Source organism: Callorhinus ursinus, unplaced genomic scaffold (assembly GCF_003265705.2).
Source record: "Callorhinus ursinus isolate GAN/ISIS: 27379988/994484 unplaced genomic scaffold, GSC_fseal_2.0 scaffold5, whole genome shotgun sequence".
NCBI lineage: Eukaryota > Metazoa > Chordata > Mammalia > Carnivora > Otariidae > Callorhinus > Callorhinus ursinus.
In genome coordinates this window covers 51,043,436-51,061,674 of record NW_027397067.1, presented here as the reverse complement: position 1 = coordinate 51,061,674, position 18,239 = coordinate 51,043,436, and the positions used below count along the sequence as shown (strand labels likewise).

The following is an 18,239-nucleotide window of genomic DNA, read 5'->3' as shown; positions in this document are numbered from 1 at the left end:
ATTAAAAAAAAGTTAATTTCTCTCAAGTGTGATTTTAATTGGATCTATCAAAATAACAGTGTTATTTCAATTCAGCACTTATTTTTATGTACCTACTATTTATTCCCTACTATGTGGGAAATAATATGGTCAGTTTCCAAAGATCACTTGACACTTAAATCAATGAATATTAACGACAACATACAAAGGGTATTGAGAGTTTATTTCTGAAATGGTGCTGTTAAAAAAAGAAAAAAAAGAATGATTTGGCCTGCAATCTGAGTACTGTAATTGTTAGGAAAGAATTCAGATCCAAGTCCTTTGAGTAGAATATATTGATTATAAGTGAACATAAAAATCACAATCAGCTGGCCCAGCAATTTTGATTTTGATTTTATAGCTAGGTGTAGTTAGATAGATGTAGAATTAGCTATGTTTGCATTTGTGAATATATGTATGTATGTAGGGAAACAGTAGTCTCCTCAAACAAAAGCAGCAGCAAGGGAAGCACTTACCACTGTGTGAATTCAGGTGCACTTCTAGTGCTCGGGCATTTGAAAAGCTCTTGGTGCACTGCGGGAAGGGGCACAGACTGGAAATCTGAGGAGCACTGTCTTCATTCTCTTCTGACACCGGAGCAGCTTCTCTTTGCCTCCCACTGCAATAGTACATCAAATGGGCTTGCAGATTCCGCTCACTCCGATACCAGATGCCACACGACTTGCAAGGAAATATATCCTCTGTGGGTGAAAACACAGGGACACATTAGCGGCTGCCCATTTGGAACCAACCCTGGGTGAAGTGGCATTTAGTTCAATGTTTCTCAGAGACTGCTCTCAGGTTCTGAATTAGGCAATCAGACAGTGATGAGGCAGTCTTGGGTGCTTTTCCACGGCCCAGGACTACGCTTTTAAAGAAATGTTACACCCGGTGCAATTTACCTTCCCACAGACTCTTCAGAAAATGGTACTGTAGGAGGCTCCACCAGGAAAAGCACAGGAGATTGATTTTAAGTTGTTTACAACGTATTTAGGGTTTAGAAAAATATGCATTTATAAATAGCAATGTGATCTGGCTTATCTGATTGACTAAAAGGTAAGGATCGGATAGCTGAACTAAGGTTAGCCCTGGTGCCGACTCCTGACATCATTTGTTCATTTAGTAAATTAATTAGAGACTGCCTACTATGTTCTGGACTCTATACTGAGTTTGTTTGACATTTTAAAATGAAAGACCAAAAAGCGGTCAACAAGGATTTTACAGTCTCCTGGGATTGATGAATAAATGGTCAGATAATTACATTAGGCTACAGTGAGAACTCTGGGGATGGAGGCATCTGAGGAGTGCTTGGGGTGTGGGATGAGACACTAGGTGGGTGAGAAGACTGGAGGAAGGCCAAGGTCAGAGAAGAATTCAGAGGAAAGATAATGACGTGCCCTAGCTGAATGGTGAAGGATGACATTCTGCAAGTCAGGTGGAAAAGAGGATTGGGTCTTCCTGACCACGGGCACAGCCCAGGGAAAGGCATGGGAGCGTGACAGAGGGACTGGGTGGGGCTGGGAGGCTATTCCAGGCAAGGGGCATGATGGGGACTGGAAGACATAAGGTTGGAGGAGGCAGAAGTAGCAATCAAAGACTCTGTAGGCTCTCTTAAGAAGTTTAGATTTTTATCTCAATGATTATAGAGAATCACTGAATCGTTTTAAGCAAGAGATGGACAAAATCAGATATTATAGAATTACAACAGTGAAGTAGAGTTTTGAAGGTAGTGAATTTGGAAGGAAGAAACGACTGGGAGGAGGCAGTTGCAATAATCTAAGTGAAATATGACAGAGTTTGAGTTGTTAAGTCACACTAGGATATTTTTGTATGTATTTTGTATGTATTTACTCATAGAAAAATTCTCCATGTGTGTGTTTTCCTCTTTATCCATTTATAGGCAAGGAAACTGAGATTGAGCAACTTGCCCATGATCACATAAGTGAGTGAACTGGGATTGGAACCTAGTGGGAACACTCTTCCATATCAGTGGCAAGGGGGCCACAGAGGAAGAAAACTTATATTGAGGATGTAGAAGTGACTAGGAGTGATGACCACTACTTTGCCATTCGATGCTAGTGCAGACGGTAAGGTCTCTTCAATGCCCAGGCTTCTTGTGAGCATTTCTGTGTAACGGTTTCATTCATCTCTACAGGGAGCAGATGACAGACAGGTGATGAGGTCAGGCAAGGACAGGGATAGGGTGACCAAACCTGACCCAGTGTTGTGCAAACCTGGCACTTTGTAGTGAAAGGGAGCACCCATCAGAGGGATGCCATGTAACACTGGAAATTGGGGCTAATCCGGGCAAACTGAGGCATATGGCTGTGTTAGATATGTGGGACTAGATTTTTCTGTAAGAAATACAGGGGAACGTGGGGAAGGTGACAACAGAGGTCTAATACTCAGCAGAAACAGCTATCTGTTTGAATACAGTGTGAATTGTTAATACAGAGTTGGTGATGGAACCCATGACAGTGAAGGAGATGGCTCAGGGAGAGCACGTTGAACGGGGTAAGGAGGAAACTGAGGACCAAATTCTAGTGAATGAGAAGTAAGGACAGCAATTACCATATAGAATTTCAAAATAAAATTTGATTGTAAAATTATATACTACTGCTGTTTATTATTTAGCGCTTCCCACTGATTCAGAGGGCCATATTGCTTCATGCTGCGTCCATTTAAGCAGAACGAGTTTTAACTGATTAGCTCATTTCAGAATGAGACCACAGGCTGTATGCACCTATCCTGATTTATTTGGGATCAAAAGTTATCTTGTTACAGAAAGCAAACAGAGTATAATCTCAAATATAATTAAAAACCACATTCACACGTTGGAGCTTCACAATAATTTAAGGTACTCCCAGTGTCCCTGGTAAACAAAACCCTTTTGCTTCAAATTCAAGTTAGGCCTATGTTATTTCAAGTTCCTCATTACCAGAATCAAAGTAAAGATCCAGTAAAAGCAAATAACTACATTTACATGAAGGAGATCCAAAAATACTACCTTGGGTTAGGTGCACTGGATCCAATGTTTGGATGTACAGTAATTCCGGATGCACCTGAGAATTTCTTTAAAGGCTACTGTGACAGCAAGAGCATAATTATTGTTGAGTATTTGTTTATTTTTTAAAATATCAAGACATCATTACAGTATCTATAATTCTGCATCATTCAGTGTTATGAATTTTCAGGTACGTTTTTGATTAAATGCAACACCTCGCTTACCTACTGGCTTTGGAATCTACTCTCCTCTTACAATGTGACTGCTATTCATGTCTTCTCACAGAGCTAGATGATAGCAGAGCTGAGTCTAGAACTCAGACCTGGGGACTCCTGGATCACGATTTTCTGTCATATAAAGTGTCACTCTGTGTTCAAGGAATACAAACTAAGTTCATTAGTCATTTCAACAAAATATAATTACAAAGGCATATTTGCCAGAGCATATTTTTAAATTCTCCATACATGTATGGAATTCTCCAGCTCATATGTATTTTTCTTTATTTTCCCATGTTTCTTTTTTGTTTTTGTTGTTGTATTAGGTGATGTCTTGATTTACCCAGGCTCTACCTTCTCTTTCTTAATATATCTAATCCAATTTTGATTTCTTATTTTTTCCTTTCTTTTTTAAAGCTTTTAACTCTATGGCCCTTAGGGAATACCACAGTTATCCTACTAAAGAAGCATCAATGGAAGCTATTCGACCCCCTCACAGCTAAGTAGCCTTGAATGCTGTTCAACTAGTTTAGAAAGTCAGTTTTTTTGTGTATGTGACATTCAAGAATCCAACCTGAAATGAATGAATTTAAGTGTCCTTTTCATATTCCCGTGAGAAGCAATCACACACACACACACACACACACACACACACACACACACTTAAAGTTAGAAGATAAAATGAAATCACAACATTGGAGAAAAAAGTCTGTCCTTGGTTGCCTGTCAGTAGACATTTTTTTTTTCTCCCATAAATACCCATCAGTACCACAAAGCTATTGTACTGGGCTATTGGACTCAGCACTTACTATTGACAATAGCTGTAGGCAAAATAGAAGCCATGGCAGCTTGCTGAGGAAGCAGCTGAATCGAGTCCAGCAGGCGCGCAGGGTACATCCCTTCTGCAAGAGTCATCTGACTGGCAGCTTGTAGCCTTGAGTCAAAATCCACCACAAAGGCAATTAGCTCTTCACCCTCAGAGATGGCCTTCGTAGTGGTGCACCAGAGCTGACCCCCTATTAAGAAAAGAAAGAGAAAGAGCGAATTGACGTAGAACGCTCCAGCCTGCTGTACACTGGAGTGATGGCAACAGCATCTTGTCATGTTTTTCACATCACTTTCTACCGGGGCAGAGTGTCTGATCAAGACCACGGCTGTACTCCTCTTCCCTCCTAGGTGGAAAATCCATATGCCTTGCATGAAATGAACTCTTCAATGGCCTATATAGTAGGAAAAGACTAAGAACCAAGAATAGACATCACCTGTGGAGAGTTTTGTGAACTGTTTGCCTTCTGGGGTTTGCCTTGATCATTAACCATGCTATGACATGGCCTCGTGCTTACCAAGAGACATGGTAGGGATCCAACCGCAGAAATTTATTTCAGGTGAGCCTTTGCAGTTACTCTTTCTGTACCGTATGGAAATAAGAAGTTATTTCTTCCTTTCTCCCTCCCTCCCTCCCCCACACGCTCTTTCTTCCCAAAATCCCCACATGCCGAAAACAAAACAAAACAAAGTACATGAAAGCTCCTAAAATCTAGAAAGTTAAAATGACATTCCAGCTAGTTTTACCTTCCCTATGTCTGCTGCCATTTTTTTTTTGTTGCCTTAGTGATCTTTACTTATATAATATTCCTTATAATACGGCTTCTTTATCTCCATTTACCCTGATTGAACTTCCTGAAAAGAAGATATGCCACAGATCCTTTTCAAAAGGCTTATTTAAATAAAGATTTGTTTAAATGAAAAGAACCCTTTCTTCAAATACTAAGATATACTCTGGCTCTGCACTTCAAGTGATCACGTTTGGTGCATTAAAAAGAAAATTAACTATGCAAGTACATCTTCTAATGTATTGGAACGCGATAGCGTATGCTCATTTATTTAACATGTTTAGACAGGCAAAGCACTTATATTTTGTTATCTACACTCTCAGGCCTAGATACGTATCCTATACAGTTATGCCTGAAATAACGTGGCATACTTGATATGTTATAAAGCTTTTTTTCTCATTGTGTATATATTGCGAAGCTATATATTGTACTCATTAAGCAAGCAAAAATTGTACCCATTCTGATAAGTAATATTGCTCTGTTTATCTTTCAGCATAACTGTCTCTTCAACTGCACTTCATTTCCTCCATCCTTAAATATATCATAGTTTTTAAACAACTTGTGGTAAAAATCTGCTGGAAAAGATAACAACGGCATCCAAGATGGCAGAGTCGCACAGAAGAATTGGGACACTTCCAGAGAAACCTCGGACAGTTAATTACACCAGCCGATCACGTTTTAAAGGTAAGCAAACAGAACCCCATCCACGACAGTACAAGTTTGTGAAAAATACAGCTCAGATTACGTACCTTGAATATGTGCGAAAGTTGCAAAGTAAAACCCAAATGTACCAAAAGTGAGACCCAAATCTACCAAAAGGCTAGAAGACTTTTTTTTTCTTCACTTTGACTCTAACGGATCTGAAAGCATCCAAGTTTCGCAAAGTGGAAGAACAGATTCACTTTGGCACTGCCTTACTTATTTACAAATAGAGAAGCTGAGCTGCATCTCCGTGGAAGCCGATTGAGCCCGGCCAAGTGCTCAGTGTCGGTGTGTCTGCTGGAGCCCATTCTTCCCCAGGAAGGCTTCTGCCTTCAGCGGCTATGCCTTCTCTGATGTGTATACAGAGCCAGACTACTTACAGCTGTAGACAAGGTAATCATTCGCACCTTATCTTTCCTCTGGAGTATATTTATTACGTGCGGCTTTGTAATGGAGAGGTGGGGCGGGCAGAGCAAGGCGCGACAGTTCAGGTTTACTTCATAGCCCACTCTTTGGGAGTCACTGGATTTCAGTGGTGAACAGAAGGACTTACGTTATTGGTCATATGTCACCTTTTGAGAAATTTACATTTTTGGTAAATCCAGCTGTGGGTATCTTTCACAAAAGGAAAGGTTTGGACTCAGGTTCCCAGGAGAAACTGTGATTTTAGAGAAGGTACCACACACGCATAGCTCATCTCTATCCCAGCAGTGAACGATGTACTGGGATGACTCAAAAATCCTTGGGCTCAAACTCTGAACCAGAAAGACCCAATAAGTAAATAAAATAAAACTCAGGAATATTAAATGTAATGAAAAGTAAGCAAAAATGACTTTTCTACATGATTAAACAACCTGGCAATTGGAATATATGTTTTCTGACATACTGAACAACGTTTCATATGTTATTATTATCATTTTATCTCATTTTATGGTTTAGTCAGAGCATATCCTTTAGAAAGGCTGAATTAGACTGAAAATGTACCGTGTAGACTTGAAGAGGAAGTCAGTTGTCTTAGGGTTTTAATCTCTCAAATCATTCATTCATCAGCTCTTCATTGAACTCTGCTGTGTGCTGGGCTGGTCTTGCTGGCTTCACAAACAATTGGAATGCACACATATAGGCAGATGAATGACAATACCGCATGGTGGGTGGCATCCCTCAATGCCAAAGAAAATGTGAGAGGAGTGAATAACTGACACATCTCGGGGGAGTCAGGCAAGCCATCCAAGGTGACTTTTTTACTGACTCATGAAATATAAAGGTAAAATAGCAGAAGAATATGTAGGGGGGGCTGCAGGTCAGTCATTGCCGGCAGGAAAAGGGACATGCATGCAAGGGCAGGATTATGGAAGAGCCTGCCTGGTCCTGGTAACAGTGCAGAGGCCACCTTGCTGGAGCGTGGGGTCTGAGGGAGAAAGGGCTGGTCACAGGCAGGTGTGGGCTGGCACCAACCTGTACTGGATCCTAGGACACAATGTCCAATGGTCAGGCATTTTCTGTGCTAGTGGATATCACACTGGTAACTTGAAATTGGCCACAGTGAGAGTTGCAGCACTTGCCACTGGAATTAGCAGACAATACATATCAGGGCTTCCTCCCCCAGAAAAGTTTAGTGCAGGGCAGGACAACCTCGAAAGTAACAGAAAAACAGTTGTGTCTGGCTCATCATGGTGGGGAGATGGCATTCATTTTTTTTTTGAGTGAATAAATGAACAGATTTTTGACAGGGGCTGTCCTTCCCAGAATAAAGATCTCAGAGTAATGAGGACAGAAAAGGGGGGGGGGGGGACAGGAAGTGTTAGCCCCAGGGCCATTTGGAGGCTCTTGTACTAGTTCAATTGTGAGAGGTGTAAATTGTGAGGAAGAAAAGGGCCAAGTTCAAGAGAGAGAAATGGACTGATTTCCTGAAATGAGGAAGCGGAAGGAGGCTGCTGAAAATAACATGAAGGCTCGGGCCCGGGAAACCGGAGGGCGGGGATGCCATAGACAAGGCAGTGCAGCTGGGGTATTAAAAGTGGTATTATACAGACAACAAGAGACAATTGTATTAATTAGGGGCACTTTCTTTGGGCCCAATAAGCTAAGTGGTTTATGTATTTCATCTATTTTAATCCCGTCAATTATTCTGGGAAGTAGGTGATATTTTCCTCATTTTAGAGTTGAGAAAATTGAAGCTTGGAGAGGTTAACTAACTTGCCCAAAGCTACACACATGGCCAGTGGCAGAATCATGATTTTGAGCTCCGTCTGTCTGACTCCGAAGCCCAGGTATGCAGGTGCATGTGTGTTGTTTGTATGTGCGTGTATGCGCACGCACAGATATATTGGATTTTGCTTTGAAAACATGAAGTCTGATGTCCCTGAGGGGCTTCTGCGTGAATGGATCTCAGAGGCAATTGGAATTTGGAGGAGACATAAGGCTGGAGGAGAAAAAAAAGATTTTGGAAGTCATCAGCACATTCTAAATGACTGTGGATGCTCTTGGCATTGATGTAGTAATGCAGGAAGACTACAGAGTGAAAAGAAAAGAAACAGATTGAAATTTGGGAAATCTCAACAATTAAGATGTGGGTAGAGGAGAAGCTATCATTTAAAGATAGAGAGAGCATGTATTTGGAAAAGTTATAGGGGAACCAAGAGAATGGCACCACAAAAGCCAAGGGTTGGCTCTTTGAAACCGTTTGGCTGAATTTTTTAGATGGTGAATTAGGGAGTCATTTATAGGGAGAGATATATGTCTGGTATTGTAACATGGTTTCAATTACAGATTCCAATAAAACATTCCAAGTGTGATTGCTAGTTGGGGATGTGATCCCATCTGCTGGGAGTATGGACAATGGAACTGGACTGCCAGGGTACAAATTTTGGCTCTGTCATTTACTATGTGATTTGAACTTGTCACCGAAGCATTCTGCAGATCAGTTTTCTCATCCTTGGAAATGGGAATGCTGATAATAGTACTGAATTCACAGTGTTATTGTGTGGCTAAAATAAGCTAATAGATGTGACATATAATAAGTGCTGTGTAACTGGTCATGAGTATCCTTTTGTTTTGGTCAGATTGAGACTATTACTCTCATTTCTCATTGTCCTGCTAAATCCAAAAAAAGAAATCTCACCAGAAATAAAAGAAAAGCCTATGGATTCAATAAGCAAATGTATCCCTGCTTCACTGGAGAAAGCTAACTCATTTTGGAAAAGACTAAGGCTGCATCCATTCGTGGATCACACGGTATCTTGACCAGTTAGAAACAGAAATAGTTTCTAGCGCTGACATGGGGCTGAGTAGGCAAGAGAGCCAGTTCTCTACCCTCAGGGTTTTGGAGCTAGAGTAGATACAGCTAACTTTAATTTGTAATTGAATAGAAGGCCTCCATATCTGTCCTGATTAAGGAGCAATCTGAGTGCATGCAAATGCTAAATCGTGTTGATATTTAGCTATTTTGGTGTCTTCATCGTACTGACCTCATGTTCAATGGAAACAAATCAAAGAATGTTACCATTTGGCTTTAAAATGAGAACACCACTATCAAAAAACAAAAACAAAGACAAAACCCAGAAAATAACAAGTTCTGGCAAGGATGTGGAGAAATTGGAACCCTTGTGCATAGCTGGTGAGAATGTAAAATGGGGCAGCCACTGGAAAACAGTATGGCAGTTCATTAAAAATTAAAAATAGAATTAACTTGTGATCCACCAATTCCACTTCTGGGTATATACTCAAAAGAATTGAAAGCAGGGTCTCCAAGAGATATTTGCACACCTATGTTCATAGCAGCATTATTAAAAATACCTAAATCATGGAAGCAACCCAAGTGTCTATTGACAGATGAATGGATAAGCAAACTGTGGTATATATATACAATGGAATATTCAGCTTTAAAAAAAGGAAAGGAATTTAGAAAAAAAAATAAAAAGGAAAGACATTCTGACATATGCTAAAATATGGAAATCCGAGGGCATTATACTAAGTGAAGTAAGCTAGTTACAAAAAGACAAATATTGCACAATTCTGATTCCACTTACAATAAGGTACTTAGGGTATTCAAAAGCACTGAAACAGAAAGGGGGCTAGTGGTTGCCAGGGCTGGGGGAGGGGAAAATGGAGAGTTACTGTTGAGGGATGTAGAGTTTCAGTTTTGCAAAATGTAAGGGTTCTGGAGATGGACCATGGTGATGGTTGCAGGACAGTATGAATGTCCTTAATGCCATGGAACTGTACACTTAAAAATGGTTATGATAGTAGATTTAATGTTATATATATTTTACCACAATAAAAAAAAATTGGAATAAAACGAGAGCACCATTTTTTCACTAAAAGCCACCATTGTGAATCTCGAATATTTGCACAAGTTTGTTTTTTTTTTAGCCACAGCTAAAGATAGAAATCTCACTTTTATAAAGTGCTTTCCATATGAGATGGTTTAAAACAACAGGGTAAGGTCTTCTCTCCTGCCAGTTTTCCTAGCAAAGCTTCTTTAACAAACAAAGCATCTTGGAAGTTCAAGTTGCTGCTAAGGTGGAGTTGACTGTATTTGGCCACATTAACTGTTTTCATTTGAATGAATTTTGGGTACTTCTGTATATTTGATAATTGTGAGTGATGATTTGAAAATTGTGAGGTTTTGTTGACTTGGATTTCTGCTTGTGTTTGGGGCACCAGTGGACTGTTCCTGCCAACTCTCTGGATGTGGAATTTAAGGCATCTGAACAGAACTTTTCTGTGGCTTTCATATACAGTAGTGTGCTTAATGCCCCCAGATTTAAACCGAGTAAATTTTTAATATACAAATCCAAACTAATGGCATAGTGATCTGAAAACAAATAGAGTTATGTAAAGGGGTGGGGTGCCTATGTGGCAATATCATATATGCTTAATTGATAAAACTCACAATTTTCTTAGCACAGGCATCAAGAGCAAATGATCTTGGTGTAAGGGATTACATGTTAATAATGAGGCATAGCTGGCACCCAAAGTCCCTGAAAATGTATTGTCCTCAGTGCAAAGATGGACAAGAAAAGGGACTTGATAGTAAGAAACTTCAGTTCTGGTCCTGACTTGGCGATTTGTCACTGAGTGATCTTGGAGAATTGCTTTACCTACCTCATATAAAATGACAGCTTTAGGCTAGATATCCTGGAGATGATTATCATCAGGTTGTGAGCAACTATTTAAGCCTCTATGCCCAATGGGCTAATAATAGTAATAGTCACATATGTATTAAGTGGTTTCTCTGTGCTACTTATGAGCACTGAGCTAAGTGCTTTGCATGCATTATCTTAATTTCTCCCAAGAAAACAGTAAGGTGGAGTTTATTTATGCCCATTTTACTGTGATGTCATGAGTCTGGAAGTGTTGGTAAGGTGTCCAAGGTCACACAGATAAAGGGGAATTGAAGGAAGGGAGGAAGGTATGGACGATGGGATTTGGACAAGGCAGTTTGGTTCTGGATGCAGTACTTTGGAAAAACCAGGTGACCCCAAGGAGTCACAGTGACCTCCGATGTTCACTAACTACACTGTGCCGTACTTGATCATTCAGTTTTTGAATAATTTTAGCACAGTTATCTCTACAAATCAAAAATAATATGGCTCATACTCTGGTTTCTCTTCAGATCGCATAAATCTTTCGCCTTTTACAAAAATAATATGGTTCACTTTATGAAACAGCATCGAGAGGATAATCAGCATCAAGAGGAGATACAGCTGTTAAGTGCATAGCTACGATTTGGAGCATAATGTCCATATTTGCCATGTGGAATAACTTCAGATTACCTTCTAATAAGACTAACACATAATTAGAATAGCCAACACTTAGAAAGCACTTACTATGTGCCAGGTGCTATAAGAAACATTTCACACATATTAAACCCATTTGGTAGTATTAAATAGCCTTTGCCCAACTCCCTATTTCAATTACAAGTTGAGCTCGACTCAAAAAGGGCATCAAAATTGCACATAACCATGGAGCACTACTTGGCAATCTTGACTACACAGTCAATTCACCTGGGAGCTCTTAATCAACATTAAGGATTTCTTGTCCTGCCCCAAATCAGTCAAATCAAAATCTCTAGGAGTGATGTTTGGGCTTCCTTATTTCTTAGAAGCTAGCCAGAGAGCTTCGAGTGCCTCTAGCATTAAGAATTGCTGGCATAAGGGTGAGCTCTGTATAGGGCAGAAAGAATGAGATGCTGTGAACAGAAGTCTCTTGATAATCAAATACACATAGGTCCAAACAATCCAGGAGGGAGATTTTGAATCTCAGAAAATGGCAGCTGAAAACAACTCTGAATTCCCCCCTTTCCCCGAATATTTGAAGAATGTGGGAGTGTTGAGTGAAAAGGTGAGGAAAGATGAATAAAGCAAGGATGTGATGACTTAGCGTCACCTTTCAACTGAATAAACCAGTTAGGAACTTGGTAAATTTGTGAATGATAGTCGGTTTTACAACGTTTAATTCTTTATTATTTTGAAGGTTTGTAACTTATTATTAGAAATGGTCAATCATATCGTATCCCCCCAAAACTGTGAAAGATCATATTGTACACACCGGACCAAAAAAAAAAACATCACATTCCTGCTGCTTGGGCGTGAAGTCTTTATCAAATGACATCAGGCACTAAAGCAGCTATCTGATGCCTCTCTCGCTTCCACCAAATGGAAAGGTTATTTTAGGATCCTTTCTTTGTCTGCCTCTTATTGCTGCAAACATAGTCACTCTTTCCAGTCTCAACACCCACACACCACTCCCTTCACAGAAAAGGACAGATACATTCAAGGTTCCATAGAAAGTAATAACCACTAAGACCTTGACATTCTTGAAAAACCATGTACTTAACTGTTCTAAGTAATGTTTATGATCAAAGTTCTTGTGCAAACAGATATGGTCCTAACAGGAAGCTTATAAATTTTTTTTTCATAATTGCTGTCAAAACTGCAATGAAGTATACTACAAGTTTCGATAATAAAGAATAAAGTCACAGTTCGAGCTCGATTATATTTTGGAAATCCACGCTCCTCTTACTAGAAGAAGTGCCCTTAAGTATCTCTCCATCCTGCCAAATTTTTCACTTGCACTTTTTATTATTTATGAAATCAATGTCTGCACAATGTCATGCAGACCTCTGCTGATAAACTCTAATTAAGATTAAGACAAGCCTTTTGGAAAGGAGCCCATCATTAGCAAACATGATAAACACAAAAATACTCCCTACTTGTCAACCAGGAGCAATTCAGTAACCTAACAGTATTATCTGTTGCTAGGTTACAGAGCTGACAAAGCTTCAATTATATTGTTCGACCATACCTATAGAGTTCTGTATAAGCAAAATGTATCCAGTATAAAAGCATTTAACTTCGTCCAGGCTATCTGCAATTCACGGCTTCTTACAATAGTAAAAATCAGGTTAATAATTACATAGCATGCTGAAAAATCTTTTCCATGTGTTATGTCTATACACGTTTCTTTCTAATTTATCTGTGTGATTGATAGACGCTTGCTTTGTAAAAATAAGGAAATGCGAGCAACGTGACGCTGTACACCTGGAACACGACTACATCTGGGCTCATCAAGATACGGACCTAAGCTTAGCATAAAAATGTACAGCAAATTGAACCAATTAAATCACATTTAGAGTCTGTGTTTCTCTGCCTCAGTATGTAGGATAGGAGCCTTAAGCAAACAGATAGTGATACCAGTTTGAAACTTTATTTAAAGTGAAACACACACACACTCACCTAACAATACAAAAGGAGATCGGTGGTCTACAATAATTAATTCTAATGGTTTTTCTAAGCATATATTAAAAGCTGAAGTTAGAAACTTTTACTACATAGCATTAAATCATTAAATCTTACTTCCCTTTATTAGAGACTGAGAACTCTAGGGAAAAAAAAAATCAATGAAACAGCCTACAAAATATAGACATTTGACAGAAGGAAAACAAAGAAAAAAACCTACATGTGTAAAAAGAGAATGTCTATGTCAGTCACACCTTTGAGATTTTACCATGGATGTTTTTTATTTTGTGTGTCATGGAAATTTTCATGGAAATTTGGAGAAAAAGTAATCACATATAAACGAACCAGCATTTTTAGATAGCTCTGGCAACAAAATGTTATATCATATACTAAATTGCTACAGCATTTTGATTTCTTCCGATGTACAGTGATATTTCTGCATTAATCTGAAAGTCTGTTTCCCTTCACACATGTGATATAGTATGTGTGTAAGAAGATGGTCAATTGACAATCAGAGTTTAGTTAATAAAGATTATACATTGGTCTACAGAGTGAACCATGATACCTCTTAGGCACACTCAAGTAAATTAAATCCTTTCTCTGGGGGAATAAATGGACCGTTTAACACACACACAGAGGGACATTATGTTTCTGGAGGTGGAGGGAACAGGGATACTTACTTGTTTGGTCATTAACTTCTTTTATTTGTACTAAATAATTTGAAAATCCAACATGATGTCTGCTTGTGAAATTTAATTTTTTCATAACTGGGAAGCAATTGGTCAGAATACCTAAAAGTGAAATAATTGCCCCATTTCAACACCGTGCGTGTTAATGCCTAGATCTCAAGCTTTAGACATTACCACAGTACGTATATCTATACGTAGCCACATTGTTTAATACATATTTTATAATGAATTCAAATCCAATACTGTTGAAATTCTTGACAGTGGAGTAGTGCAAGGAATAGAACTTATAAATTATGTGTGCCCCTTCTTTGAAAACCGCTGTGGAGGTTTCTTTGTGCATTGGCAAATACAGTAGGAATATGAGGTATTGTGTGGATCCTCCTGCACAGCACCTGATAAAAGAATAAAGAGCTGTGACATATTCTTAAAACAATGGAGGAATTAAAGGGAAACAATGGGCCAGCTGCTTCATTAATACAATCAAAAGGGAGCCCAGCACAGAGGAGTCCAGATAATTAAGCATTACTCTTTTAGACCTCCTTTCTGTAATAAAATTGCTTAAAAATGTATTAACTACTTCATAGTTGTTAGAGATCTTTGCACTTGTTTATTTAGAGTTGATTAATGCCTTTTTTTCTGTATGCAGCAACATGCCAACTCATAGTTTACAATAGTTTTTGAATAAAATAGAGTGAGAATAATTGATAAAGATCTGCACAATACACAGCAATAAATCAAAAGCATTTTGCAAAAGGTCTTTCCTGTTTTTAAATAATCTTTAACATTTTTCATTTGTACTTATAGGCAATGCAGGGCATGTGGGGGCATTCAACTTTCCCATCCTGGCACTCCTGACATCTTTTTATAGAACATTCTAGCAGTTCCTGGGAAAGGGGGGGAAATCAGTTTTGACCAGCAGCTCTTGAGTGTGTCTTTGGTATGTGGGCCAATGGAGAGAACAGATTTTTTTTTTTAATGATTCTTTGCCTTTTTCAATCACGAGGGATGGACCTACAGCAGAACTATTTGCCAAATTCACTATTTATCCTTCATTAACTTGATTAAAAAAAAAAAGAAAAACAACTTTTTATGCTCTTTATGTTAAAACACAATTTACAACGTAAGATTTCAAGGCTTTCATTCTTCAGCTTTTCTGCAGGCAGCCTTTCCTCTGATGTCAATAGAATGTTTAATTAAGAACTGGAAAATTGGGAACTGAGGACTGTGTGCTGAATATTGAAGTGAGGATAAAAACTATACTCTCGTTTTTAAGGAAGCTTCTGTGAACCCAATGTTAAAATTACAAACTTTACCGAGCCATGTGGTCCGTTTAAATAAGGTTGATTCTATTCTGATGATTTGGGGATCTTAATTGAGAAAGTGAGATCGAATTAGAACAGGAGTCAAGGAGATAAATGAACAGAGATACTTAACCATATTTCTGAGATTAAGAGAAGAAAGATTTCTGCTTTTGCACATGTTACATGTGATTTCAAATTTATCAGCTGGAGTCATATTTCCAAAGATCTTCCTGTATTAGGTCAATATTTTAGACCATATGGAATATCTAATTCCAGTTATGAAACCTGGCTTCTGGATTCAGGAGCTAGTTCCCTATCAGATTAATAAGTTTCCCTTGACTACCAGGAAATAAAAACACATAAACTGTCAGTAGGTGCAAATGAAAATGACTATTTTAGGAGCTACTATACATGATTATTTAAATATTTTTTGTTTTGATTAAGCCCACAAAATTTACTTTGTTAGAGAAACATAAAGGTAAATAAATGTGAATTTTTTATAGACTCATGATCAAGTGAATCCTTCCACGGATACATCTTTGAACACCTCAGGTTTATAAACTATGTCTTTACAGCAAATCAAACTGCCGGTAAATGCTGGTAATGCTGTAATGTAAAACCACTAAATTACAGTACTTTCCTTCAGCAAGTATTTTGGAAATGAGCTCAACAATATCTGTGAATTATCTGTCATTTCAAACATTATATGTTTTATTATTTAGCATAGATTCAACAGATAATATTGGTCTGAGCCAAAATCAGAAACAAAGAAACATGAACACCCTCATTAATTTCCAGGAATTATCTGTGTGATAAATAGGAAATACTATCATCCCATTTTATAGATTTTGATTTTTATAGGGAAGGAAAGCCGGCATGGTTAAACCAATGTGTTTCCTAAGCTCTTCTTCCATCACACAGGACACTCCCCAAGGCCAAATTAGTAATAAATCCCCACTAGAGCTTTTAGCTCCTGGCATGCATTCTCTCCACAGAACTTTTTTTTTTTTTTCCTGTAGGAAAATGTCTCCTACCGAGATAATTTCTTTTCCCTTTGAAGAAGCACAAGAAGCCCCCTTCAAAAAAGTGAACAGCGTCCTTGTGGTCAGTTCCAGATTTCTGTCGAAGTGTCTGTACAGAAAGGTTTGCCCCATGATTAAGAAGGCATTGAGAACTGCCTGGAAAATTTTCTGAACTAATGTGCTGGAAGTCACATCAGTCACAACATGTTGGGTCTAGGCGAATTGATATGCTGTTTCTGTGGGATTTCAGCAGGAAAAAGGTCTGCTCATGGTGTCTTTTCAGCATCCCTGGATTTGTGCTCTGGTCTAAGATATGCTGTGTCATGGCTTTGCAGGAGCTCGCCGTGGTGTTGTGAGGTAGCCCATCTGACGGTCTGGCGGCCTGGCCACCATGATTTTAAATGACTAGCCAAGAGGTGACATTACACCCCAAAGGCGATTTGTCAAAATTCCGCTTGCAGCTGATAAACTGATTACAAAGCTGCTTAAGACTCTGCTTGTAAACAAAAGCATTTATCAACTAATAATTTGCAATAAACTGATGTAACTCCCAGCTGAGCCCCTAACTGTAATTGTCTTTACCATCTGCCTATTAAAGCACCATTCTTCATCAGCAATCAGGAGCAGGAGGGAGGAAATCTCCACCAAAATACACAACTTGCAAGCTTATGAATAATCTGAGTGCATTCCGCACTTTCGTTAGGACTCGTGTGTGGGGTATGCTTCATTTTCATTCTTGCCTAGCCTGGGAATGCTCAGAAATTAGGTGGAGGGGAAAAGAAGAGCGGAGCGGGGGGAGGAATTAAACATTGTGCCTACAGTTCTGCAGAGGAATAAATTATCCAAGTTCATCATAGGAGGCTGTTTTTAATTTCTTTCTTTCCTCCTTCCACTGCTCTGAAATATCCATTGCAGCATCCTGATGAAAGCTCCCCCAAGCACCAGGCTGGAAATGAACCTCCCTATTCCTTTTCCAACTTGTCCATTTCCATTACACTTCTTTGTTTTGCTTTGTCTTTTTTTTTTTTTTTTTTAATTCCAAGAGGCTCATTAAACTTCTCCAGGGAGTCAGTTTAAAAGTGGAGACTCCTACGAAGGGGTGTTGAAGGGCTGGCAGGCCCCTGCAGGGCCGGGTAGATGTATGAGATCAAAGTGCCAAGTAGCTGGCAGGGGCCCGCATTGTAGTCCTCAGTCTGCCGCCACCGACGGATGGCTTCCATGTTCCGGGCCCCGCTAGCACCTAGAGCTACTCTGCACACAGTCTCCTCCCAGAAGGTGGGTTTCAAGAACAGTAAGTTTGAATGGTCAGAAACTCCTTGTTTTCAGAAGAAATCCGCCTCTTAGGTGCTGACCTGATGTATTCATGGAAAGAAGAAACTAGGAAAAGAGGTTAAATTCCTTTGCGTTGTGTTCTTCTGGAAACCCCTCTCCGAAGAGCCGACATCATTCCATGTCATTCCATGCTTTCTCAAAGTTGATTAACTTTTACTTAATTTACTCAAATTTTCTCTTCACAAAATATATGATTTATTTAAAAAAAAACCCGTTATTTATTTAATACACAAACTGCCTTCATGTTGCTATTTTAAATATATACATATAATTCTTTTCTCATATCTCTTGGCTACCAGAGGATGTTCCTTTTTTCATGTTATTCCTTTATTCAGAGAACACGATATCCCCCTGTAAGACCTCATAATTCTACTGAAGGACACCATAGGCTATGTACTATGATAAACAATGAATAACTCCTATTATTAAGCTTCAAATTCCGGAGATAATAATTCGTGTCAGCTTTTCTTATTATAACATCATTTAAACTAATGTTTACATTTTTAATTTGTTTTTCTAAGAGTTTCCCACAGGTAATTAGTTTTCCCTACAATCTACTGTTCAATACAACAGAACTAATAATTGCCTTCCATAGGAATGA

General features: G+C 38.9%; 1 protein-coding gene across 4 annotated transcripts in view; it reads right to left on the bottom strand.

Annotated features, from left to right (window-relative positions):
- The window catches only part of ZFPM2 (zinc finger protein, FOG family member 2), a 443,996-nt gene that overhangs the window by 5,663 nt on the left and 420,094 nt on the right, over positions 1 to 18,239 (bottom strand). For 3 of the 4 annotated variants that reach the window (XM_073893090.1, XM_073893091.1, XM_073893093.1), the window contains 2 exons: positions 4,047 to 4,253; positions 495 to 719 (listed from right to left, as the gene is read on the bottom strand). In XM_073893090.1, the coding sequence (XP_073749191.1) occupies positions 495 to 719; positions 4,047 to 4,253 (432 nt within the window). The remainder of the gene's footprint in view (positions 1 to 494; positions 720 to 4,046; positions 4,254 to 18,239) is intronic. The other variant, XM_073893092.1, reaches the window with a different exon arrangement.